This window comes from Passer montanus, unplaced genomic scaffold (assembly GCF_014805655.1).
Source record: "Passer montanus isolate IOZ18808 unplaced genomic scaffold, ASM1480565v1 scaffold13, whole genome shotgun sequence".
Lineage (NCBI taxonomy): Eukaryota > Metazoa > Chordata > Aves > Passeriformes > Passeridae > Passer > Passer montanus.
Window position 1 is genome coordinate 1,736,876 of NW_024359832.1, and position 25,115 is coordinate 1,761,990.

General features: G+C 39.6%; 2 protein-coding genes across 9 annotated transcripts in view; both read left to right on the forward strand.

Moving 5' to 3' along the window:
- The first annotated feature begins 1,303 nt into the window (after positions 1-1,303).
- On the forward strand, positions 1,304-15,764 carry NMU (neuromedin U). 4 transcript variants are annotated; one of them, XM_039699112.1, is made up of 10 exons: positions 1,304-1,677; positions 4,219-4,277; positions 8,179-8,226; positions 8,325-8,384; positions 8,935-8,964; positions 9,073-9,123; positions 11,115-11,189; positions 13,338-13,391; positions 14,788-14,827; positions 15,423-15,764. In XM_039699112.1, the coding sequence occupies exons 1-9, from the start codon at positions 1,533-1,535 to the stop codon at positions 14,821-14,823; spliced, it is 558 nt and encodes a 185-aa protein (XP_039555046.1). In that variant the 5' UTR covers positions 1,304-1,532; the 3' UTR covers positions 14,824-14,827; positions 15,423-15,764. The 4 variants fall into 4 exon arrangements, with proteins under 4 accessions (XP_039555046.1, XP_039555048.1, XP_039555047.1 ...); XM_039699114.1 differs by lacking the exon at positions 11,115-11,189; XM_039699113.1 differs by lacking the exon at positions 8,935-8,964.
- Positions 15,765-24,751: 8,987 nt separating this feature from the next.
- Positions 24,752-25,115, forward strand: part of CLOCK (clock circadian regulator) — a 65,000-nt gene continuing 64,636 nt past the window's right edge. For all 5 annotated transcript variants that reach the window (XR_005626487.1, XM_039698748.1, XM_039698753.1 and 2 more), the window contains exon 1: positions 24,752-24,765. The gene's annotated coding sequence lies outside the window, so the exon portion shown is untranslated. The remainder of the gene's footprint in view (positions 24,766-25,115) is intronic.

A 25,115-nucleotide genomic window follows, 5' to 3' on the forward strand; every position in this document is an offset into this window, starting at 1 on the left:
AGCAGGCACCAACACTATGGCTATAAATCAAAGTTTTGCTTTTCACAGTAACAGCCACTGCTCTTGTCAGGCAGATTTACTCCACTACATACTGTTTAGCCCCCAGTCAAAACCCAAATGAAATGGTAAAAAAGAACTGCAAGTTGTTTTGGAAAATTACAATCTCTCCTTTTGTGCTATTGTCTCATTGCTGGACTGTGATGTACTAATTTCCTTAGGGAAAAAAAAAAAAAAAAAAAAAAAAAACAAGAGAAAAAAAAACGTTGTCTCATTGCTGGACTGTGATGTACTTAGGGAAAAAAAAAAAAACCAACCAAGAGAAAAAAATATGAGTGAATGTAAAAAGAAGGGAAAACAAATCATAAAGATAGACTGTAAACTGGGATCTCCCATCCAGAAACCATCTCTGTAGCATTGAGCAGCACCTCAGCTGTGCAGGATCTTCCTGCGGCAAATGGGGAGAAAGCAGAGACAGTCAGACATGTGCCACACTTCAAAGCCAGACCTTGCTGCTGGGCTCGGTGTGAGGAACAGGTCAGCACTAGCCTGAGCACCCTGCTCACTCCTGGCAGTGGCGATCATCACCTGTTGGATGTGAGAGCAGGAGGAACGGCGCACTTGGGTAGCCACTCCGGTAAGCCAGACCTTGCTGTGCTTCAGGGACGGCTGGACTAAACTGCCCAAGTGCCTTTACAGATCTGGAGCCTGGGTACTTTTGACTGTCACAGAATGGCAGTCATTCTTTCATTATCTACAGGTATGAATAACAACCGGGACCAAGGTCTGCAGCTGTATCTTAAGTAAAATACCTTGCTAAGCACACTATTAGGATTTTAATTGCTAAATATTACCATATCGTTGAGTTCTGTTTCGTGGTGTGGCATTGTGTGTGTATTTAAGGCATGGGAAAAGTCTGGAGGCAGTCACACCCCTGCAGATCCAGAAAATCCAGTGAGGAGCCGGCATGTGCCGAGGCAGAGGGGTGCCCGTCCCCAGAGCCACCGACGGCTTCTCCCTCACGCCAGCTCAACGAGATTTACTCCCACGTTCAGCTAGTTGGGGGCAAATCAGCTAGTGGGTCGGATTTACCCGCTTTAAATCACGCCTCTTCTGCCCCGCACACCGGGTAGGGACGGTGCCTGAACACCCTCCCGGGCCGCCCTCGCCTCACGGCTCCGAACGCCGCGGCTCTGAGGGAGCGGTACCTGCCGCGCCAGCCACCGCGGCTCCTGCCGGCTCCGGGGACTAAAGCACGGGTTGTTTTGTTAAGGAGGGGGTTTAACAAAGGGCGGGGAGCCGGGCCAGCGCCTCGCCGCTGCGCCTCGCAGGGACACCCCCGCCCCAGCGCGGGCTCCGGCGGCGCTGCGCCGGGGCGGAGCGGGCTGAGTCACCAGCCGCCGGCCCCGGGGGGAGCGGGGCAGCCCTCCCGAGCCAGGCTGTGGAGCCCCACGTGTCGGGGGCATTTAAAAAGTTGGGGCAGGGAGAGGGGACATGGCCAGAAGAGCGGCTGGCAGAGCGGGAGCTCGGCGGACATGGGACACCTGTGGTGCCACCAGCAGCCCCCCGCGGCCACCCCCGAGCGCGGCCCCAGGAAGGGAGGAGGCGGCGCGGCGCTGCCCGGCTCCCCGCTGCTGCTCCTCCTCGTCCTGCTCGCTTCCTCGATTCCTGCTTGCGAAGGTGAGCACCGTCCCGCTCGCAGTCCCCTCCTGCGCCGCCAGCTCTGCCCATTCCCGCGGAGCAGGGTGCCCGCAGCCGGCCAGCCCTGCGCGGCAGCTGCTGGGCACGGCTCCGGGCACTCGCCAGGATTACGCTGTCCTGGCAAAACACTCCGGCAGCTTGGGGAACAGGCTTTTGCTGAAAGAGATTTAATTTTAAGTGTCATTTACTCTGATTTAAAAAGGTAAGAAAAGACATGAAACAACGTGTGTCGCAAAATTGCAGGACAAATTAGGACCCTTCGGTAGTAATTTCAACCTGTAGCAGTATTTATCAGGTGAGGAATCCTGAAAGTTGCTATTTTTGTAGCAGGGGGCTCTTGTGAAACATCTAGCGGACTGTTTAACAAACCATACCTTCTTTTTACTCTATTTTCACACCTCAGTTAGATTAGCTGCTTACACCTTGTAAAGTAACACTACAAAATGCTGTGCAAGGACTATTTCTATTTTGTTTGTATTATATTTGTGTGATTTGCTTTAGTTGTTTTTGTTCTGCTTTGCTGTGGTTTTTAAATATCAATAACCATCTAATGGCAGAATGTTTAATATTATGTTAAAAATAAGTTCTGAAGATGTGGAAGTGCAGAGGGAAGGAAGAGGAACGCAGTGGAGGGCAGTGGCACACAGTATTTCATCTCTGTTCTCACACAAATGATTGCCCCGAGCTTGTTTAGGGATGCAGTAGAGGGAAGAGAAGATCTAAGATGCGAGTCCCAGGCTGTATCTGTGTATCTGGCATTCTACTGCCTTGAAAGAAATTGCATTTCTTAAAGATGGCAGAATTGAAGGATAGCCTAAGATGCGAGTCCCAGGCTGTATCTACTGCCTTGAAAGAAATTGCATTTCTTAAAGATGGCAGAATTGAAGGATAGGAGACCAAATGTGCTACAGACAATATTGATTTAATAGAAGGATTTCCTCCTCCGTGTTTCCTTTAAATAGGACTCTTATCTTCCATAGCACATGCTTTTTTCTTTCTCTCTCTTCTCTGTCCCCTCCCTCCTCTCTCTCCCTCTCTCTCTCACCTTCTTTTTTTTTTCCCTTCACCCTATGGCTATTTTGTGTATATTACAAAAAACCTTAATGTTTCACTATGTGTGCTGTTGTGTGAATGAATGAAGTGTTCAGAGATAGGGAAGCAATGCTTTGATGGGGAAGGTGTGCTAATTTGAAATGTTGCCCTGTTCCACTCTTTTAACTAGGATAGGAATCCCAGGTAACACTCCAGTTTGAATACATTAATTTAAGAGCAGAAGACAGCGTAAGACAACTGTTGCACCTTTAATTTATTTGGCATTTTTCTTTAAAATGAAACAAATAATTGGTAATCAGTTTCCTTGTTATGTGAACAACTCAAACATTTTTTTTAAATCCCACAACTATATAGTGTGAAATTAGGAGCCCTTCTAATTCTTTTTTGGGGCAAAGCAAGCATTCATAATAATTAGTCACCTTAAGTCTGTGCCAGTACAAAAATGTGGTTTTGAAATCCATCCCGTTCCATTAATGCCTGGAACTAACTACTGTTGTGATTATTGTTATATGGGGTAAATGTAAAACAAATAACATGATGGCATTTATTCCCTGCTCACTGGATGTTCTGTCTAGGTCTAGAGGTCCAGCACCAGTTTCCCTCCTCCCATGGGAGGTACAGCACATCCCCTCACTGACACCATTGCGTGGTGTCTGACGTACTCACAATTTGGTGATGCTCATTTCTGCTATTTACTGAGACTCTAACAATACACTGCTGTCAGAAATACACTGCCACGTAAAATAACAATGTGGAAAGAGGGATATTCTGGACATTGAGCTGGAAGGGATGCTTGGGACAGTGACTTCCATGTCTGCAGCCTGGGTGGGTAGAGATAGAGAAAGGAGCTCCCCCAAGTTAAGCAGAGCTTCACTGCATCATTATGCAATTAAGGACACATTTAATCTGCTGAGGGACAAGCTTTTCCACATCACGTATACCAGACAGAGGAAACAAATCCAGTTACAGATGTATCTATCACCTTGTCAAAACAACATGTTCATATCATGGGTACAATTTATATGCAATCGTATATTACATAGTGCATGTTCAATTCTGCAGCTGTAACACACAGGAAGGCAAGGAGTAGAGTCCAGATCCTCAACTCACAGTGCATGCACTAGAGGTGAGCAGAGCTCTCAGAAAGCTCAAGGTTCTAGGAACTGGAATGTGATTTTCTGAGCAGGTCTCAGTGAGACCTAAGTAACTTCCCCACTGTTTATTGTTCAGACATGTGAGTGTCCATATCTGCTGTGAACTTGTGATAAAGCATCCTGCTGTGTTGCTGAAAAGAGAGCAGGCAAAAATCACCAGACAAACCACAGAGCACCCGGGGTCACAGACTTCCTTGGACCAAGCAGCTCTCGGCCTTTGCAGTTAATAGCTGAGCTAGGCCTGTCTGACATGGGATGCTTACACAAAAGACCTTTGGTGTACAGTATTGCTAAGCACAGTTTGTGCTTCCAGGTGCACCAATGCCATCCCAAGCACTCGAATCAGAAGAGGATTTGCAGCTGTTGAAAGAGGTAAGCATCATCTGCCATGTGGTATCCTCCCATTTCTTCTGTGCCCATCCTTGCTACAGTCCCACCCCCCTATCCAGTGTTTCTCTTGCACAGAGTTCAGCTGTGTTTTATTCCAGTATTTCTTCTTGTATGTCTTCTATCCTGGCATCAGCAAAGAGGTGAAATATCTAATTTTCCAGGTATTTTGAACAGTTGCTTCAAGAGGATGTTGGGACTAAGTGCTGAGATGTCATTCTGAGAAGAGATTGTCTTGGCTCAGTGGAGAGCTATGTTTGGTAACTGTCAATGACCAGGCAGACACTATCCCTGGAAGCATCACAGTGTCCCTCACATCTGGTAGCTTTATATCTGTACATGATACTCAGGAATTGTTTCAGCTCATTCAGTCTTGCTTCTTGCATCCTCTGCTCTGCACACAAGGCTGGGACACTGTCCAATCCTATCCTAGCCTCTCAATTTACTAGGGAAAAGACAGTGTACTGTGTCAATTAGCCCCTCTAACATTTGGCTACTGATTGGTATCATAACTTCCACTCTCATCTCTGAAATGAACGTTTGTTTTGACTCTGGAGTGTGACGCATGTGTTAACACAGGCTCTTCCCTGCCCTTTTGGAACAGATGGAGTGGCAGGGTGTAACATGTGGAGAGGGTTTATCCTGCAACTTGCATGCCCCGGTGTTGCTGCAACTGTCAACTATTGTGTTGACATTTAATTTAGTAGCTTTTGATAACATTGGAAAATAAGTGACTCATCAGGGGGGCAGATGCAGAGAGTAAATTTCTTCTGACTGAGACCATTACAGGAGACATTCTGCTTACTGTCATCTCCCCACAGTTCATACTGGACATGGTGACTCAAAACCTAGCTTATTCTACTGGCACTTGAATGTCCCTAGTGATGCTTATCACTCAGGAAAAAATGGTCTCTTGGGAAGTAAGATCCTGATAACTATAAGAAGTATTTGAAAATGAGTTATTTACATTCTGGATTTAAAAAGCTGTTTAATACATTTCTGCGTGTCTTGATAAGATATGCTAGCTGTAAGATTTGTCCCTGTGGTGCCTGGAAACCAAGACAAAGGTCCTGTTGATTTCAATGAAGAAAACAGTATGCATAAGAGACTAAATTTTGTAAAATTTTGTAATAGAAGCAATATAAAAGTTACCATTAGAACTAGAATTATGCTGGACTGGAAAGGGTCTAAAGAAAGAGAATTAGATATATATTCATATACCCTAAATCAACCTAATTACTCATGACACTAGGTCACCGGGGTTTCATAAAGTGCAAATAAGTAATAATTCTTCCCTCTTTGATACTTTACTAGTGGATCATTCAGGAGAAACCCTGCCTCTAAATAAACTTAGTATGTTCCAGGAGTGGCTCTGCGTTTATAAATTTGAGAACTTTGTCACTAAGTATTTTGTTTCATTACTTGTCTCTTACTTCCTTTTGTTTCTTTATGTTAATTAACCAACCCCAAGCAAGTTGCAATCTTCTACCCTCACGCCACATTTCTGAGACAGGAGAGAAAATTTTGGAGAAGATGCATACTAATATTTTTTAAAGGAATTAACAGAAATGGTGGCTTTTCCTCAGCCCTTGCTTTGTCTGTGAAGGTTTTAGCTGAAAGATACCATTGTGTTGAACACAAAGCAGTCTCTGGCTTGTTCTGCTACTGAATTATGGTAGTTCTCTGTGTCAAGTAAATAAACAAATAAAACCCAGCACAAAAAATCCCCAAGAGGAAACAGCCCTTTTTTAAAACATAAGCTTCCAAAATAACTTCAGCTTTTATGTCATAATTGCTGAATTTCTCCTCTATGCTTTCTCACTCTGAAAGTAGTGAGGCTGAACTAATACATTCAAACACGTGCAAGATGAAGGAAAAAGAGAACAGAGAGGATGTGTTACCAACAAAACCTATTTGAAAAGGGAATTCTGTGAGCTATTAGTTTTCCCACTATGTCTGCTAATGCTTTCTCATAGATTGTCTCTGGAGAAATGAATCATCTCCTGTCCTGAAGTACTCAGATAAGCATTATTTTTTTAAAATTTCTTTTTTCCTTTAATGTTTTTTTTTGCTAATGTGTGTCACTTAGGCTTTTTCTCTATAAAAAATTTGCAAGAACAATTGCATTGCCTTCTCTATCAAAAAAAAAACAAACCCAAAACCACTATATTTTTTTATGCAGCCTGTGAACAACATGAGTGGTAGAGGGTTTTTTTTTCATCTACCGCTACCAAATATCACATAGAAAAATTAGCATATACTGATGGACCTTACTATGATACAACTTTGAAGTAATTTAATAGAATTTTAAGTTGCTTTTTGCCATTTTTTTTGAAACTGTGCAACTTCAGTTGCAGTGCTGGAGACTTTTCCTTACAGAATACTTTGAGCTTGCAGTGCTGGTAATATTATTTCTTTGAACTGAAATAAATTTATTCCATTTTTTATTCCTTCTCTGTTAATAACTCCACTAAAGATTTGTCAGTATCTGTCTTGGTTTGAAAAGACAGGAGTCTGTGAAGGAAGGCAAAAGCCTCCTGTGAAATGGAGAAGGTAAACCCCTTCCTTCCAAATTATCACAATTTCAGAATTAAAAGGGCTCTCAGGCAAAGATATGGGAATGGGAATAACAGGTTTTTTACTAGGAAGAAAAAAACTAAATAACAATGTAATTTAACTCAAGCAAAACAACCACTGGCAGAGTGAGAAAAACCTGGCACCCTGAGAAGTCAGGGTGCTGATAGCAGTCCAGCCAAATGGTGGCTGCTCCTCCTGGAGCGGCGATCTGCAGAAGGGTGTAGATCCTTTCTGAAAATGCGGCGAAGGAGCAGCTGGGCCTCGGTTCCTGATTCCCCTCGGAAATCCAGCGAAGAAGGCTGTCTGTGGTCTCAGAAATGCTTGTTTTATGGTGGCAGGGATGCTTGGCTCCTCCCTCTGGGTGGAGCATCTCCCAATGGGATGATGTAACTAATCTTACCAGCCACAGTGAGTAATTCAATAGCCCATTAGCAGGAGATTATCTTCCTGGCAGTGTCATTGTTCTTGAAAGAGATAAGAAAAACTGCCTAACCCCCAACAGATGGCAAAAATAGAATACATGCTTATTTTACAAGCCAGGACAGTATCACATTATTCTTTCATCTTGCAAAAGAGACAGAAGGAGGATGTAATTAATACAAGGTTATGAACCATAGGGAGAGGATGGGTAGGAATCACTTCTTTGGTACTTCTTCCAAGAAAAGATCATGACAGCAGGGAATGAAGACAGCTTTGAAAAGACTGGTGAAGATAAACAGTAGTGGTGTTTCACACAGTGTTTAGGAAACTTCTGGCACAAATTGAGTGGTGTGCATAAGATGTGCCAGCACATATCATAATCACTCAAGGGATGCATGTGTCATACACCTGTAGGGATGCTGTAATCCAATTGAAAGAGTTCTGTTTGAGGATTGATCCTTTAATCCCTTGCCTTAGTTTTGTTACTTTCTTCACAGTTTTGTATAATTCAAAGATATGGCTGAAGAGATTCAAGTTCATAGTTTATGCCTAGGATGCTTACAATTATAACTTAAAATATGACTTAGTCTGAGAAGTTTGCAGTTAAAAGTGGTATCTGCTGGGTATGGAATAAGAGTCTCAGATATCTGTTTGTTCAGATCAAGCAAGTATAGGTTTGTTGTTGATGTTATTTTCTTTTTTTATGTGGTTAAGGCCCTTTCCCCCTTTGAATGCAAGGTATTTAATGAATGGACCTATAAGGATGCCTTACAGTAGGCAAGCTTACCATGCCATTAGCTGCGCTCACCTTTTTCTGAAAATATGCGTATTTCACTTGTTTTTATTACTCTGACTTCCTAAAAAAAAAAACCTGTGTGAACTCTTACAGATCGAAGATGCATGTTCTGCTTACCTGTCCACAGATTCTCAGCCTCAGGTGAGTCAGACAGATGTAGCTCTACTATTTGGATACTGTTTGCTATATTTAGTAGAATTGGAAGAGTGATACCTGAGTTCCTGTTTTCTTTGCATTAGGTATCCAGTACACTGGAAGAACTTTGTTTTTTGGTCATGGGATTTCTTCAGAAACCACAGGTAACACACACAAAAGACTGCTTAGCATTTTTGAAGCCTGATCTCTCACTGTGCCATTGTCTACAATGAATTCTGAGGACCCAGTATGGAAAGTGTCATTCAGCACTGGAAACACTTCTATCAGTTTTTACTCTGAAATGCCATGTGCCAGAATGTAACACCTTGTAAAGACAACAGACATACATTAATGTTTGGAAAATTATCTCCGGGTTGAGTACAAAGTGATAGGTGTTTTTATTACTTTAGATTAGAAAAACTATGAATTCTCAACAGACAAAGAGATTTACTTAGGAGAGTAAATCTCCTAAGTAAAGGGGATGAACAAGGGAACATCTGCTAAACACATCTAACTCTTCTAGTGCAGAGTAATCAATGCTCTATACAGAGTTTGAAATGATTAGTTAGATTGATAAGCAAAGACATACAATACATCTGCCAAGGAAGGATATTTCAACCCAGTGCTGAAAAGATTATGTATTTAATCAAAATTATCAATTGTTCTTTTTATTTTAATGAATAAAAGCCTTTCTACCAACTATTATTCCCACAGGGTTTAGATGAGAAAGACAACACCAAAAGGGTAAGATGTCTATATATGTCCTACAATCACACTAAAAAAAGGCAAGAAAATCATAAAACTCTTGTCCTGCTTTGTAGTAAAACTCCACTTTTAATTTTTTTTGAACAGTTCTTATTTCATTATTCTAAGACTCATGACTCGGGCAACTCAGACATCATGGTAAGTGGCATAGCACCTCCTTATGAGTGAGTACATGTGTGCTTATATACAAAACCAAGACAATATTCCTTTTTGCAGTAGTCTCTCCAACTGTGTAGCAAGCTCAGGACTGGGAGCTGCATGTTTACAGTACAGGTGTTTTAACAATATAGGAGAGGATGATCAGTACTGTACAGGTGTGGGAAAAAAAAATCTAACAAACTCAACCAAACATTAATGGAATCCCAACTCAATCTTAATATTGCAGTTTCAAATTTTAATAATGAGATCAAATACTTTTTTCAGGTATTGGAACATAGCACATGCAGTGGTACAATGTGGACTTACAAAACCTAAGAACATGACCATAACTATTAGATACTCTTGAAAGCATTTTTATTGTTTTTTAATTAAACTGCATTAATTCATTTGCACATCATAAATATGTAGAGGCAAAATAGTATTTAAGTCTCACTTGGACTTTGAATTATAATTTGAATGAAAAATACAGTTTAAAACATGGCCAAGAATAGTTGCTCGAAAAGTGTTTTCATAAACCAAAAAGCCAAGTATGTGATCCATTCTCACTTTTGAAATGCAAACATACTCTGTTATCTGTGTGCATCTTTGCACCATAGGATTTTGAGACAGTTAAATGTATTCATATTTTCTTGTTTGTTAGCAATCATTCTTACATGCCAATGTCCATTTTTGCCTTGTTCTTTGCATTTCTCCAGAAATGTGTGGTGTATTTCCTAGAAGGTGACATTGCTCATATTGGTGTCAATGTTTTCATGCTACAGCTGCTTTGGAGGCTTTAATGGTAATTAAGTCAAAGTGAAATGAGCTATTTCTGCTGCTGCTCCTGCTTAAAAGGTTACTGCATTCCACTGCATCACCGTCCTGAATACCTTTGCTGCTGCTCCCAGAGATTACCACTTTCTCATTTTTGGTTTAGCTGTTCAGATTACAATTTTCACTTAGGTGAGATCCATCATTCCTCAGCTTTATAAGCTCTCTCCATCAGCTGCAAGATAGAGCCCAAGTGGACAGCTGGGATGTTCATTAACTACTTAAATCACATCAGATTCCTACTTTTTTTTGTATTATGATCCCATATTGCCTACCTCAGGCAGCAAAATTTGCTACAAATAAGTTCTTTTTACCTATTAAGTACAATAACACTTTGGTAACTCTGGTTACTCCATATGTTATAGTTCTCTTCATTGTGTTACTTTTCCAAGAAGTATTATAGCAAAAATGCACTGTTTTTAAAATTCCATTTATATGAGTTGAAGGTTTAAATGGGTTAATGGAACACAGGTTTTTTTACAGTTTATTTCTTCCTGTGGACCTCTCTCCAAAATCTGACATAGCTGTGTTTTTCCAGGGTGAATATTTAGGCTGCACACAATGCCACTGTGCATAATTAGGCTGTCTGCAAGCTTAAAGTCTGTTTGAACACAAGGAATTTCTTGATCGGAGCTTAGATAGAGTGCCATGGTTACAAATGTCCCTTGAGAATGGATTTTTCTACTGTACACTGTTCTTTAGGAAAAAAATATATTTATTTTTTTTTGCCATCTATTTTGAAGTAAAACGAACTTCTCAGTACAACAGAGGTTGAAGCTTCTAACTTCCATAACAGAAAATTCTAGAAGTATTAGTAGGAATACTGCATGGAAATATTCTCAGTACCACTCCTAGAGACTGAACAAAGTTTGAATAATTCCAGGAGTCTATAAATGGTTCTGAACTTTCAATTAGTAAAGATGAGGATACATAACTTTTCCCTCTATCACTCCATGTAGTGTAAATATAAATGTTGATTCCTGTTTGTTGTCAAGTCAAAATGTTAAAAAAAAATGTTTTCAATTAATGAGTTTCTCAGTCTTTAGTCCTTTATTGGTGCATGTTTGGTCCATGAGTCAATACTGCAGAAAGAGACTTTTTTTGCATCATAAGGGCCAAATTTCACTGTTGCTCATGTGTGTGTGTTCATGTCCTCTCAGTCATCTGTCCTGCATCCTTTACTGCAACTCGTTCCTCACCTTAATGAGAGAAGACTGAAGAGATACAAACTGGACGTATGTAAACTGAAACTCTGCATGCTTATGTTCTTACACTTTGTGATTCATTAGCTTTTCTGAAAATGCCCTTGTAGACCTTTCTGCTTATATATTTTGGTTGGACTACCCAAATCTCGGTGTCACAGAATGTGCTTCAGGAAGGGTTATCTTGCTACTGATCTTTTTTCTTCCTCATATTGGGAAGAAAACCAGAACCTGCTGTACATAAACACAGCCACCTCTCTCCCTGACTAGATAAGGAACTGAAAAGGTGGATGAGTGAAGGAGGAAACATGCTCTATTAAATTCATTCTTTCTCCCCAATTTGAAACAGCTCCAGATTTTTTTCACAGCTTTTATTCCTCTTGAGCTACAGCCTGCCTGATAGGATATGATCTAAGAAAGAAGACTCAAGCATTATCTTGGCTAGTCAATATAAGAGACTGAGCAAAATACCTTCTAGAGGGCAGGCATTAAAATAAAACTCTGAGTAATCATACATCTTCATGAATACATATTTTTCTGTATACATATATACATGCAGGTTTGTGAATAAACTTGCATATTTATTATGGCAGGTTTTTCCTTTTTTTTAACATCTTCAAACCCTTAGAAATTTAGAAGGTGGGTGTTAGAAAAATGAGATATTGTTAGCTTCAGCTATTTACTAGTACCAAACTTCTGACATGAATTCAAACTAAAACATGTAATGTTTAAGGAGGGTCTGGTTGTAAGAGGAAAAGGACATTAACATAAAACACAATTTCTCACTAGTAATTTTACTCTTGATTACTTTTCTGTTCTGGATTAATTTCTTAATCTTGCAGCAGCTGCCTATTTTGTTCCTGTTTTCAGTTTTTTTTCACACATTGAATAGAAAAAGTAGAAAAAATTACATATGAATACCATAAGACTCAAATGGCAATGTACAGAAAAAAATTTTACCCTTTTGAAATATTAAAAAATACATTAGTGATCAGATTATACATCCAAGATAGGTATTTCAAACACAGATAATGCCAGAATGGGAAGAACAATACAAATAAAAATCATACAGATGTTTTATGTACAGTAAGAAACTGAATACAATGCTGTATGTGATAAATTGAAGTCAGAATTAAAATCAAGACTCAAAAATTATGTATAGTTTAAAGTCTACTTCCTTTGAAAGCTTCCCTGGATTGAATCTACTTCTGTAGTTTGGAAATGATGGGAGTCATCCTGTTTTACACAATTCTCACAGTATTAGAAGAGAGCATGGTGTGATTCCTTTCTATGGCAATCCACCTTATGATATTTACCCAAGAGGTCACAGCACCCCAGTTTTTAGTTGAGAAATATCCTCCTTGCTAAATAAAAGCCATCTCATTTTAATGTTCTGCTAAGCATAACAATAACACTATTTTGCTTCCCAAGTTTACTGTCTCCCCACCTGCAGGACAGACACATCACTCCTCTCTGATACCAACAGAAGCAAATAAAACACTGTCATTTAGCTTATGTGTTCTCTAATCATGAAGGTCTCATTAAAGCAACTGGATACCTCATGCTTTGTACTTGTTACATTTAGAGAGAATTTCTATTTTCTTCATAATTTGTTAGCCTCCTTGCTATATGGATCACTAGGCAGCTGTTTCACCCTGTGTGCAGCACGTACAGGATAGACTATCACAAGCACTGCTCTCTAGGAGTTAATGTGAGAGGGGTGGTGATGGTACATCTATGGGAACAGTCTGGGGTCTCATTCCTGGGAGAAGCTCAAGTATTTTTGATATTTAAACTGTGTATTTTTTTCCTCCTGCAAGATGCAAAAAGCAACTCTACCTTATCTGTAGAAACTGCTCTCATGAAGACACTTTCCTTGTGCCTGGGTAGTGAGCCCTGGAAAATGAGGCAAAGGCTGTTCCTCATTTCTAGTACCATTCAGAAGCAATCTGAGCTGATCTAAAACTTTAGGCGGAATTCAGCTCCATTCACATGTTCTTTTCCATTTCTACATGACAAAATAAACATTGTGTTACTGACATGGGGAAATGCACATAGAGCATTTAAGGAATAAATGATGTGTCTGTACGTAGTACTGAAGAAATATTTTTTATATATACATAAACAACCTCTCTGTATTCATTTACAGCTGTAGATATAATTTAAAATATTTTTCCTCAGGAAGAACTTCAAGGACCTGGAGTGATTCAAAGCAGAGGCTACTTCTTCTACAGGGTATGGTTTGATTTTTTTTTCCTTTTGTTTTGTGGTGAGAGTTTAAAAAAAAAAAGAGAATAATAACTGAATTACAGAAAGAATTACTATGATTAAGGATACTTTTTTCAGTTAGACCATTCCACCCTAGAGGACATCTCCAGGTCTGCTCCTGAAATTTCCTTGTGTTAAAATAAAGGCATTGTAGGCATTTTTTAAAAATCACATTCCTAGGTTTGTGTATGCATGATACCATTCTATGCCTTAAGAAGTCATTGGTCATTTAGTATCAATTTGTCAGAGAAAGTTCTAGAAAACATGGCATCTTGAAAAATATTCCTAAAGCATTGTTCAGCAGGGTATGTTTGCACATGATATAAATATGATTCCATGCTTACACTCTGTGCTAAGTCTGACCTTGCCATTTTCCTTCTTTTTTGAGCAGTAAGGTAAGAAACTAGTTACAGAAATTCTTGTGAGACTACTGTGTTCATCTTTTGCACTATTAGGAAAATTGAGAAGGTGGCAAGTCAGACTTTGTGGCATTTCTACTTAAATAAGAAAGTGGCTGATGGCTTTAAATAAAAATGTGGCTAGGGTTGTACTCAATGATCCTAAAGACCTTTTTGCAAACTAAGTTATTCTATAATTCGAATGAAAAAACCACAGATTTGTATAGTTACATTTCTTATGTATCAGGCTTGGATCCTCAGAGTTGTTATGACAGGCCAAAATTATAGGTAATATTAACATTGGTGCATTCATGCTTCCAGAGCAAAAAAAAAGTCCTTATTAAGCCCAGGAAGAAATTTTTTATCAGCTTTAGTAGAGGTTGTATCAAGTGCCTCTCTAGTGCAAAATATTTCTGTAAGACACCACAGTGAAAGTCCTTGCCTATATCAAAGAATACAGTATAAAAAGAAAATAATTGAGAGTGATATGTAATTGTTTATTAATAGCAACAAACCCACTTAAGAAAGTCCTTGCCTATATCAAAGAATACAAAAGAAAAAAGAAAAATAATTGAGAGTGATATGTAATTGTTTATTAATAGCAACAAACCCACTTATAGTGCAATAATTGCAACAATCAGAAAGCACATTTTAAGAAATTGCAAAAACAATAAGGATTAACAATCTCTTGAAGTGACTTCTTATGGCTTTCTCCCCCTTATAAAATCATACAAGATAGAAAATTCATTCTTCAATTGATATGCAGTAAATTTTAGTGTGTAATTGTCCTCCAGAGGTAGACACACATTAAACAATAACTTATCCTGGGTCTATTTTTGACAATAATCACAATGACACTGCTGAGACATTCACAAATTTCTATACACACCAAGTTGTTTGGGGCTTTGTTACTAAATTCTGTCAGTTTTACAGTATACATAACTTACTGAATATTTGTCTTTCAGCCACGTAATGGAAGGAGATCAGTGGGTTTTCGCTAAGGAGGTATTTATTTATTGCTTTTGATCATGATCTACATGTAAATTAGTTCATTTTTCTCCAAATAGACCACAATATCTTTGTTGAGAAGTTGTCTCAGAAAGCCTTTAACTGTGTAATCAGCTTAGATTTCCACCCACAAACTTTTCCCAGATGTGTTAAATACATTTAGATGTGTTAATTACACTTATCTTCAGATGAAGTGAACAGAAGCTGTAGTATTCAGTTCCCAGAACAGATAACACAGAGGTGTTTCAGGCAGCAAGAAATGGAAAATATCCCATGTTTTTAAACAATTTGGAAAGTACTGATGATGACAAGTCAAACAAAGAAAGAACTGAGTCAACTACTTGTCAAAAGAATGCTGAGAAGTAAACTGGCATCCTGAAGGTAATTCCCTAATCTCACAAAGATAAAAAACTCACACTGAAACTGAGTGCAAACTTCAGGATTTATTTTCAGTGCCGGCAACAATTTGGAGAGATGTAAAAATGTAGACCAATACTATGTATTTTCTAATGTATTTTATCCTGCCATAATTTTTAAGTCTTATATCAACTTACAGTTCTATTAACAGCTAATGTTCTATCTTATCTTTCAGGATTATAGATTCCTGACTTAGAACTAAAACTGCAGGAGTGCTGAGTACATGGACATACTGTTTTCCTTACAATAACTATTCGTTATTAATGTACAATTAGAAATCACTCAAATGTAAATATTCTTAAACCAGACTCTGTTAAGAAGGTCTTTACTATCTTGATTATATTAAAAGCATATTAAAATTATTTGTTTCCTAGTGTTATGATGTTTACAACCACATGTAATTCAACTGTAAAAGAGTCAGTGCTTGCACGCAACAGACATTGCCTCTGCCAACCCTGTTAAGCAAATTTTCCCTTCTAAATAAAGGCCCTCAGCCAGACAGTTGTTTTAATGAGAATGTTTGCAATCAAGACTACTGTATTTTTTCCAGAATACATTGTGATTTGTGTGTTTCACCATCTGAAAAAAAAAGAGAATCCCTTTTCCCTTAATAAAAGGAACCTGAACAAGTTGTCCTTTTTGAAGAAATATTGTGACTTTAATTCAACTAAAATATAATGGCATGCTTTTTTAGCTATTAAGAATGCAGATGCACTATGGTTCTCATTTAGAAGAAGACTTAATTGCAATTGGGATCACAATTCACTTGAAAACTCAACTGCTTTTGATGGAGACTGAAGGAAACTCTACTCAGAAGCACAAACTTCCCAACTTATCTCTCCGAGTTTATTTTCACAACAAAATTGTATTAAATTATGTTGTTGAGGTTGTAATTATATTGAAAGTAACTAATGACTCGAACCAGATAATCTTTAAGTCCCTTCCAACCCAAACCATTCTGTGCTTCAATGACTCAGTTTAGAAGTGGGCTAAATTTTTTTACATTGTATTGGCTGGTCATGGTTTGAATTGGCCTCAGCATTACTACTGCTGCTTCTGCACTCTTGGATGAGCAATGAAACTTCAGAAGGTAGTTGGAAAAATTAAGGCCTCAGAGGAAGCCAAATTGAGAAGACCTTTTCCTCTTCTTGCCCACTTCTTTTTGCTCTGCATTTTCATAATTAACACTTCTTATAAAAATGTTTGTTCAAGATTCATGGTTTAATTTCAATTATTTTCACTTGGATATTTTAAAAAGCATTTTGAATTAAACATACAATGCAGATAGTGACAAGTGGTATGACATCTAACATGTACAGATAACTAACTTACATAATTTCATAAAAAAGCCAGTCAGTGTAAGGAAGATTACCATTCTGAATTATTAGTAGCAATCCATCCCTGTATTTCTGTAGTTCCCTGTATAGTTATAATTAAATAAAGTTGCTTTTTTTTCCCCTCTCTCTTACCCAGAGTTATGGCAAAGTTGACTAATTTTTGAAATAAATATATATTTTTCTTTCATTAGTTCTACATTACATCTGTTAATTACTTTTCATACATTTAAAGTGTTTTATGATTCTGGAGAACAAAAGGTCGACTTCTTTTGTCTGTTTCTCTTTTTTTGTTTGGGTTTTTTGTGTTTCCAGTGAAAGCAGAATGAATCTTGAAGAACTAAAGGAAGCTGAAGTTTGCTTTGATGAGACTGATAGGAAAGCTATTGAGAGAGGTGTAGAGGTGTAGTGAGAGACATCTATTCACATTAGCAGTGCACCTCACTATTGTACATGCTCCTAAAAAATAAACTCAGACTCTTTAGAATAGCAATGTCTACTGACTCACACAACTGCCTTTTTCCACTTTCTACTCTTTCGACATCAGATGGAACCCACATTACTGTCCTACTTCCTGATTGCCAGTGGCACAGAGAAACAGTTTACACCATATCTTGCTTTGATGTTCTGTTAGGGCAAAATTATTTACTCTGAAAGCTGGATGTTTAAAAGAAAGTGTTGAACAGACCACAGTGGAAACCACTCTTATACATCCTCAGCTGAGCTGAAGATACATTGGGCCATGCTGTGTTTGGAGGTGTTCTGTGTTTGAAGTGTTACAATCTCAATATTTGTCCAAGTTACACAAGTAGGGCTCATTCTCTTTCTGCCTGATTAAGGGGTTCCTCTCATTCTGCCACACCAAAGATGACTCTGCCACACTAAAGATACATTCTGCTAGTCTTCAGGACTTTGTGCAATGATGATAAATGTTCAAATAAAAAAGTTCAAATAAAAAAACATTTTCTCTTCTGTTTTGGGTAGTTTTCTGTGCATTTCAAGCCAGAAAGAAAGGTTGTGGATATCCCTTTTATCTCATGTGCACAAGAAAAACAGAAAAAACAAAATCTCATCATACATAGCTCCAGTTGTGTTATAGATAATGTTTTTCATATGGGGTACGTGTCACCCATATGAGGATGGCATGCCATTAAATAAGAAAACTATATTTTAGTGCTGGAATCAAGCCGCTTAGAATTTTTAATTGATCAAGTAATTAATTTGACTATTATGAGCAAAATACATTTATTTTTCTAGCATAGCACTCATTTCTGGTACAATATGGTTTCTAAATATATTACTCTAATAAAAATGCAATTTCTTATGAATTACTATAGTAATTACTATTGTTTCACTTTACCATACATGAGAAATTTTGTGCTGTAATGGTGGCAGGTGCAGAACCACAGCATCACAGAACGGGTCAGGCTGGGTGGGAAAACAGTGGGTCATCAGGTCCAACACCCCTGCTCCAGCAGGGTCACTCCAGAGCACATGGCACAGGATTGCTTCCAGCCAGTTCTTGACTATCTCCAGTGAGGGAGACTCCACAACTTCTCTGGGCAACCTGTTCCAGTGCACAGCCAGCCACTCAGTAATTAAATCCTTATATTCAAGTGGAATTTCCTGTGCATCGGTTTCTGCCCATTGTCTCTTCTGCTACTGCTTGGCACCCTGACAAGAACTTGACTTGGCTCCATCCTCTTGACACCTTCCCTGCAGATACTTATTGACATTGATGAGGTCCTGTCAACAGGTCCCCTCTCAGTTTTCTCTTCTTGAGGCTGAACAGGCCCATTCCCTCAGCCTTTCCTTATAAGAGAGATGCTCCAGTCAACAAACTTGTGTGGTTTTAAAAGGCAGCTGTGGATCCCTAATAAACATCTATTGTGTTTTGTTTGCCTCTTATTCAAGGTAGATTTTAATGACTTTTCTATTTCTTACTTCAGGAAAATGTCCATTTGAAGCTTATATTGAAGGGAGGCTCAGGGGAGACCAAATCAAGTCTATAAATACCTGAATGGATGGTATAAAGCAAACAGAGCCAAGGTGTTTCCAGTGGTCCCCATGACAGGACCAGAGGACATGGGCACAAACTGAAATGCTGGAGGCTCCCTCTGAATACCAGGAAACACTTTTTTACTGTGAGGGAGAACAACTGAAATGTTGCATAGTCTTCTTCCTTGGTGATGTTCAGAAGCTGTCTGGACATGGCTCTGGACAGCCTGCCCAAGGCTGATGCTACATGAGCATCAAGTGACCTCCCGCAGGTGACCTCCCTTCCAAGCCCAGCCAGGCTACAGTTCTGGAGATCTGTGATACACAGCACACTGTTCTTAGGTACAACTGTGACACAATCATCCTTACTCAAATATTTAATAGGACCACACCAAACATTTTACTTACAGTACCATGCAGAGTCAATGTATCGACTTCAGCAATTGTTGCTACACTAGACAGTCACATGTGCATTTTGGGACATATTTTACAAGTTACTTTGCTGAGTTCTGCCCAGCATGTATTGTAACTAAGAAAAATGAGGCATGCAGTTTACACAACATAAAAAAGCTAATGTGATCAAAATATTTCCTCTGCCTAGATACTAGCTGTACTTACTGCTGTTGAATAGTTAAAATGACTAAAATAATTCTAGGACTAACACAGTGTATCTAGTAATGTACTCTCAGAGAAAGAAAATAATTCACATAAATACATGGAAATTGTGAACCAAAACTGTAATGTATTGTTGCTGGAATATAATAACATTGTACTTTTATTATTTTTTTCTTTTTTTTCTTTTTCTTTTTTTTTTTTTTTGTAAAAGCAAGAATATAATAACATTGTACATTTATTCTTTTTTTTTTCTTTTTTTCTTTTTCTTTTTTTTTTTGTGAAAAGCAATTCCACAGTGGCTTTCAGTTAATTAATAGCTGCTTTTAGTTCAACAAATTTCAGTAAAGCATTTTCCTTTTCGACCTTCCAAGTATTTTTATAGATGAAGACTGCCATCTACTGATTTTGCGTTTCATTTTTCATTAATTATTTTAAAACTCTCTGGTAAATACTAGTATAAGTACTGTAATTCCTCCTTAAACTAATCTCATATTCAGAATCACACAAATATTTCTACCTGCTCTAATGTTTTCTTGCTTCATCTCAAATGATAAATGCTTGTACAATTTGTTACTCAAGTTTCCCAAATTTGATACTGATGAATTAAGAAAATGAATTTTAATGTTATATTATTGAATAAAGACTGGCATAGGTACCTTTCTAGCTCTAAAATTTTAAGACCACAAGCTCAAGAGTTATTAAAATAATTTAAGTAATTGACATGCACTAGATATTAATTTAAAATGCATGTAAAATGTTCCAAAGATGCTTATTATTATTTTTACTTTCTAATTAGGCAGCAACACTTGCAGGAATGGAAATGTCTTCAGAGGAGGCAAAAGTATGTGAAGGTAAAAGAAAGTTGTGGCAAGCAGTATGCAAAAGAAGTTTACAAATGCTCCAGAGAATGTTTGGGTTATAATTCATCTTTATTGGTAAAGGTAACTACATTCTTGAATAAGATGTAGAATACTTCAATACAAAGAAATGAACTGATAATTAAAAAAAATTAGAAAAATTAAATTCAAGAGACCAATGAAATAGCAATTTTTTGGAAGCAATGGATTCACAGAGCATCTGACTTACTCAACTTGTTAATTCACTTTGTGAGAGTTAATTGTTCACTTTTGTTCAAACATGTGGAAGACGCTTATCACCATGTATGCAACCTTGCTGAGCTCTCTGGGTTTCACTAAGAAAGTGCTGTCCACTGTTTGCAGTTTCTTTTCTCAGTGGGAGTGGTCTAACAGGATCATTCTACCTTTATTTCCCCTTTAACTTAAAAAAATCAAAAGCCCATCAGGAAAAGTCTCAGCTATGCAAAGTGAGGAAGGCTGGGGGTCTTGTTAGGTTATCGACTGCCCTGTAAATTCTCTAATGGTAGCAGAAGTTGTGACAGGATGCACCAGGAATATCAAAGGACTCCCATGATTAGTTCTGGGTATGTTAGCAATTCTATTAGATGTTTTTGAAAAGCACTGAGAATTACTACAGAATATTTAATAATTTTTTAGAATCAGACAAGTTTTCTCTTCCTTATATTTTCAAGTTTTTTGGGAGGGAATTTCTTCTCAATTGTCAGGAATCAAATTAGTTTTTCCAGGAGCAAAAGGAATAGGACAACCAAATGAAATTGTTAGAATTACAGCAATTTAAATTTCAAGACCTGAAGAGAGAAAATAGTAGCCTTTCTTGATTTTCATTTGATCTGTATAATGGAGAACCAATTCTGCATTTTGCCATTGCACAAATAAAAACCTCTGAGGAAACTTGTAATCCCTTAGGAATGAGCATGAATATCCCCAAAATCTCACATCACCATTAACAAAACTGGCTCACCTGCCTTTGACCTCCAAGGCCCACGGGCCACACCAGCTGATTTAACTTCAGTCAGATACAAAAGATCCTAATTGCTCAAAGGGCTGGAGGGGAACAAGAAAAATCTTGTTGGTTTTCGTGGTTTTTTGTGTCTTCTTCATCCATTGGCTGATTTTTTGGGTTTATATACATTGTATTTTAAATAGTAACTGTGAAAATAATGAAAATGGTAAGGCATGGTAAAAATAAAAATATACAAAAGTTTCCCTGATGTTACTTAAGGAGTGGAGAAGTATTTAAATGTTAAACTAAAATCTAGTTTAAATAAAGTAAAATGTATGTTACAGGTTCAAAAACATAATTTAAATTCTACAATGGACAAAATCAGTTTTAAAAACTTAGTGAGAAATGAAACTGAGGCACTGTACTTTAAGTGTCTGGTAACTTTACTAACATATTTTGTATACTGTGCCTGCCATGTATTTTTAATTTCACAGCTCTTGAAATGACAATGATCTAGGAAGAAGCTAAACAAAATTTGTCCTGCAATTCTTATAACAAATTAAAGTAGAAGCAGACTATAGACAAAGGTACTTGTGTTCTTCAAATGCTTTAATAACTTCAGTTATTTCACAAATCATTTACACCAGCAGTGTCATTGTATTTCCTTATTCTTTTCTAGTATCCCAATATGTTCACTGGTTAATGAACACCTCAACCTGCTGGCCTGAAAGTTTCCAGAAGGCAAGTTTCTCAAAGCCATTGTAAACTGCTGCATTCAGAATTACAAGGACAGGTGTTTACCCACAATACTTGTATATAAACTGGTGAAATACAAGCAGGTTCATTGGGACAGCTAAACATGTGGGAATATATCTGAAAGCAGAAGGCACTAGGAATATTTCTAAATAATTCACATTATGAAAAAAAATATGTTTTTTGTAATCATTAGATCTAAAGGATACTTCTTAAAGGTTGAAAAGGTATTTGATTATTTTTAAAGGGGAAAAAAATCTGATAAAAAAAGCCAAGAACTCATATAGAATTTGTCTAATTCTGTGGTGAGGATATAGCTTAAGCACAAGTATTTCACAATTTCACAGTAAGATATTTTTTGCGATAAAAACATGTATTGCTCAAAAAATTTTTCATTAAGATCATGTGTTCTGACATAAGTTAGTTCAAATATGTTTTTCTGCTCCTTAGGTGAGCCTATTGGTGGATAGCTACTGGCAGATACCACTGCTGGAAACTTTTATTTTCCAGATTCAGAGATAACTAGTAGATGCATTTCAGAGACAATGGCTTATCTGCTGTTATCTGCCACTTCAAACTAGAACTCTAGCTAGTAGTTAGAAATGTAAATAGGTCATCAGGGACTTTAGACGCGATTGCACAGTCCCTTCAAGTATCCAAGCTGGCTGCTATAAAAGTAGCATCGCTTCCTCTCAGCAGCGAGCCTCCCTCCCCCGGCTGCGGCTGCTGCCAGGGGCACGCACAGCCTGTGACAGTGGGAGCAGCTGCGACAGGGACAGAGCCACACTCCCCTTTGGTGACCCTGTCCTTGTCCAAGCAAAGCGACCACACGGTTGTAATTAAAGCCATCAGATGTGACAAAGCAACAGCACAACCCAAGCTGATCTGCAAGCTGAAACCAGATGTTTCTGGTGCTGAGCCAGTTACACTGTTTGGAAGAAAAGGCTCCAGGAATATTAGCCAACCTTGCTTTGCAAGGATTAGGTGGATTGTGACAGGCTTTCAAATCAACGTCCACTCATTTTACTATTCTGATGTGAAATTTAGTTTCAGTACTAGTTTCCTCAAACAGAGCCTCTTTTGAACAGCGTGGATCAAAAAGGAACACACTAAGCAGGTGGTGGTTCTGTGGCTCTGAAGTACATTATGCAGCATGGCAATGGCATTTCTCTAGGAAACATAGCTATAGTTAATGGAAGTGCATTGGAAATTTCTGCATTTCCAGCCCAATGCAGTCCCACCATTCACCAAGTCACAAAAGATCTGCTGCTCCTAACTCGGCATTGTTTAGAACTTGTGTGAGTGAATCAGAGCTACACAGCAAAGTGGCATTGTTTAGAACTTGTGCTGGCTCTCACACAGCCGTGTGAGTGAATCAGAGCTACACAGCAAAGTCACACTGATGGCAGGAACAGGGCAATGGCATTTCTAGCAGAACAGTTTCATAAAATCATCACACCATCTCTGTGCTGTCCTGTTCCTTCAGGATCCTACAAAATACTGCCAAAAGAGAAGTAGCATTAAAAAAATTACCTCGCTTGGGCCACAGCTTTGGCAGAAAATGCAAATGTGTATCATTTCCACAGCTGTATTACCTGTTCTGATCTTGTCAAAGAATAATCTGTCACTGCAACATTGCAGTAAGTAGGTGTTAAGCTCCTATTTATGCAAGGTGTGAAGAGATAATGCAGCATTCCTACTTTTTTTGAAGACTTATTACTGGTTACTAAAGATCTTCTGGCAAATTCGATAGATACACCCTGGAGTAATTTGTAGCCTCCTGGTTTCTTTGCCATATTCTTGTTCTGATAATTACGCCTTTTCGTTGAAAATATTCTCACATTTTCTCCTGGATGTTCCATTTTTGGTGTAGCCTATTAGTTCCACTACATTTCATCAAAAGAGTGTTATCCTTTGTGCAAGAGATAATATTATTAGCTTTCCTTATGTTACATTTTCCTCAACTGAAAGCTGGAATCAGAGTATTATGAATCAGTTAGAAAAATAAGTGTTTTTACTACTGCTTTTCAGAATTCTTTCCTGGTTAGCTCTTTGGGAGCACTGCTGGTACAGAAGCTCCTGACCCCACAGTATCTTTTCGTAAGACTTTGGTCGCAATTGTGAATCAAATGGGGAAACTGAACTACCTGAAAAGTAACCCAGAAAGGAAATCCATGACAATTTGCAGTAAAATTCTTTGTTTTGTTCTAAACACAAATTAAACTTCTATAGACACTTTTAGATACACTGCTACTCGGGCATCAACTGAAAAATGAAATCCTTTTAACTGAGAGAAAAAATTGGGATTACTTACACAATATTACTCCTGAGCGTTTTATTTTACAGAAAACGGTTCGCCGTAATGTTCTGCTACAGGTATGACAGGATTATTTTTAAATAGTCGCCGCATATTATCGAACGGTACTAAAAGCCTCGTGCACACAAAAGGGTTGAGGCAAACACGTCTGGTCTCTGCCGCTCTGGGAATTTCACCGTTTATGCACAGGCAAGAAACCACGGCCGTGCGCTGGGACGGGCTGTCGGACCCCTCAACACCTCGGGTCGCGCTTGCGGAGCGGACCCGAGACGTCGCTTTGCGGACGCGCGTGCGACCGCGTTCTGTGCCGGCTTCACCGTGCCGGCCGGCGGGGAAGCGTCTCCGTTCAGCGGAGCCCGTTCTGCGGGCTCGGCGGGCGGCTCTGCGCCTGCAGCCCGGTGCCCGGAGCGCGGTGCCCGCTCTGCCTGCCGCCCGGCGCCGCCGCCATTTCCCGCGGGGTGAGGTGAGGCGAGGTGAGCCGAGGTCAGGGAGGCGCGCGCCCACCGCGCCTGCGCAACACGCGCGGCCCTCCCCCGCCCCTCTGCGCACGCGCGGCGAGGCGCGCGCGCAGAGCGGGGAATCACCTCCCCGGTGCGCCGCTCCTGCGCACGCGCGGCGGCGGCGGCGGCCCCGGGGTGCCGCGGGTTGCAGTGCGCGCCGGAGATCCAGCGCGGGGCCAGGTGAGCGGCGAGCGCGGCGCGGGGCGGTGCGGGCGGACCCGCCGGGCCCCGGTGTGCGGCGGCGAGGGGAAGGCGGGCACACGGCGCGGAGGGGAGCGGTGGAAGTTTGACAGCGCCGGCGTGCGTCTCCCGCCGCGAACCGGGGGGCGGGAGTGCAGCGGCTGCCCTTGGGCGGGCACGGCCGCGGCCGGGGGCGGGGGGCGCTCGCGGGGCACCCGCTAGGCCCGGTGACCCACTTTGCTCCTGTCACAACTCCCGGGCGCGTCGGGAGCGCTGCCCGCCTGGCCCCGCGCCCGCCAACCGGGCAGGGCGGGCGCAGCACTCCCCGGCATCCCCCGGGCCGCGCCGCG

Excerpts from the sequence above, each read along its gene's own strand:
- NMU (XM_039699112.1), top strand. The coding sequence starts at position 1,533 with ATGGGACACCTGTGGTGCCACCAGCAGCCCCCCGCGGCCACCCCCGAG. Across the intron at positions 1,678-4,218 it reads CTCGATTCCTGCTTGCGAAG|GTGCACCAATGCCATCCCAA; the intron begins GTGAGCACCGTC and ends TTGTGCTTCCAG. Across the intron at positions 8,227-8,324 it reads CCACAGATTCTCAGCCTCAG|GTATCCAGTACACTGGAAGA; the intron begins GTGAGTCAGACA and ends TCTTTGCATTAG.